Genomic DNA, 1537 nt, shown 5'->3' with positions numbered 1-1537 from the left:
CGCCACGCGGCGCTCACATGGTCGAGTCCCACAGCTCGGAAGGCAGCCGGCCGCAGGAGGCCCCGTCGGGCTTCTTGACTAGCGTGGGCTTCTTGCAGGGAGGAGGGGGAGGCGCCCTAGGCTCCGAGGGGTGCAGGAGGCGCTGCCAGTCTTCTCTCCCCTCGCAGAGCTTCCGCCGCCAGTCCAGGAGCTCCTGCAGGGCCACGCTTTCGTTCTCGCAGAGCCTCAGCTGATGGATGACCTGCGGGGGCGGGGGGTGAACGAACAGGAAACGCGGTGAGCAGGGGGAGAGGGGAGGAGCCACACCTGTGTCGGGCTGGGGGAGGGGGGCTCGGCGCTGCCGGGAGGCCTCTGGGCACCAGTGTCAGCACGCCGTCCTGCCGCCGGGCAGGGGCTGCCGGAGTAAGATGGCAGACGGAGCAAAATCTGTGCGACAGGTGCAGTGGCCCAGCAGCCGAACCTCCGGGTGACTCCAGAAACTCAACCGCGCCTTTGCCCTTTGCCCTCCGGTACTGTACACCTTCTTACGGCATCTCATACCTTCCCCTCATTTATCACAATCATAAAGCTGTTTGTAATGGATGCTTTTGGGTTCTCCGAGGCTCGCCAGAGGCTGGGTTCCTCCCTCCCGTCTGTGGGAAGGTGACCCCTGACCACGGCGCCTTAACCCAAGGATGGGGCCTTGCTCCAGAAGGTCCGTTCACAGCCAGCGTTGGCAGAGCACCACACTAATGCAGGACTGGTTTCCAGGAGCTAGGTGTGGCAGGGGACGGTCACCGCCGTAGCCAGTGAGCTCGTAGGAGCACGGTACCTGCCGCCTCAATGGGGAGTCAGCACAGGCTCTGTTTTGCAGCAGGAAATCAAAGCAGTGGTTTCCAGGAGCCATGTGCTCGCTGACCTTGTGCCCACAGAGACAGACTAGGACAGCATCGTGCTGTGCTGCCGTCCAGACTCCTCGCTTCCTTAGGGTGCCATTTTTCTGGCCATTCTAAAGTGAGTATGCCGGCCATCGCCGTGGGAAACGGGAACATTCCCGTCTGGAGAAACAAGATGTCTCAGCCCCCTTCCAAAATACCTACTGCTCTGTTCTGGGGTCCCTTCCAGCCTCCCCAACAAAACAAAAGAGAATACAGGAAAGCAGGGCATAGCGGCTGGCTCCTGGGTGTAGGCGGTCACTCAAAAGCAGCAAGGCCATTCAGTGCTCCAGGACGGTTCTAGAGCAGACACCTTAACCCGGACACATGAGCCTACTGTCTGCATACAAAAGAAGAATTTAAAGCTACAATAAAAAAGATGGGCAGAAGGTGGAGATGTGGTGGAAAACCACAGAAGCCAGGAAGCCGAACCCACATGGGAGTGCAGAGCTGGATTTCTGGAGCTGGTTACTAGCAAAAAGAGGTCCCTCAATTGTCTGCGCAATCAGGAAACAAAACAAAATGAAACAAAATAACAACAACAAAAAACCCCGAAGTGCAGAAAACAAGACTGATGGTTGGATTCCTGAAGCAACCTCCAGGAATCAATGCTGATGCAGTAA

At 57.7% G+C, this 1537-nt stretch overlaps 1 protein-coding gene across 1 annotated transcript in view; it reads right to left on the bottom strand.

Annotated features, from left to right (window-relative positions):
* Positions 1-13: 13 nt before the first annotated feature.
* The window catches only part of MYO16 (myosin XVI), a 461549-nt gene continuing 460025 nt past the window's right edge, over positions 14-1537 (bottom strand). Inside the window, exon 38 of the mRNA XM_077754002.1 lies at positions 14-241. Coding sequence (XP_077610128.1) covers positions 14-241 — 228 coding nt within the window. The remainder of the gene's footprint in view (positions 242-1537) is intronic.

This window comes from Crocuta crocuta, unplaced genomic scaffold, assembly GCF_008692635.1.
Source record: "Crocuta crocuta isolate KB4526 unplaced genomic scaffold, BGI_CrCroc_1.0 scaffold31, whole genome shotgun sequence".
Taxonomy (NCBI): domain Eukaryota; kingdom Metazoa; phylum Chordata; class Mammalia; order Carnivora; family Hyaenidae; genus Crocuta; species Crocuta crocuta.
This window is presented reverse-complemented; position numbering and strand designations above follow the sequence as displayed.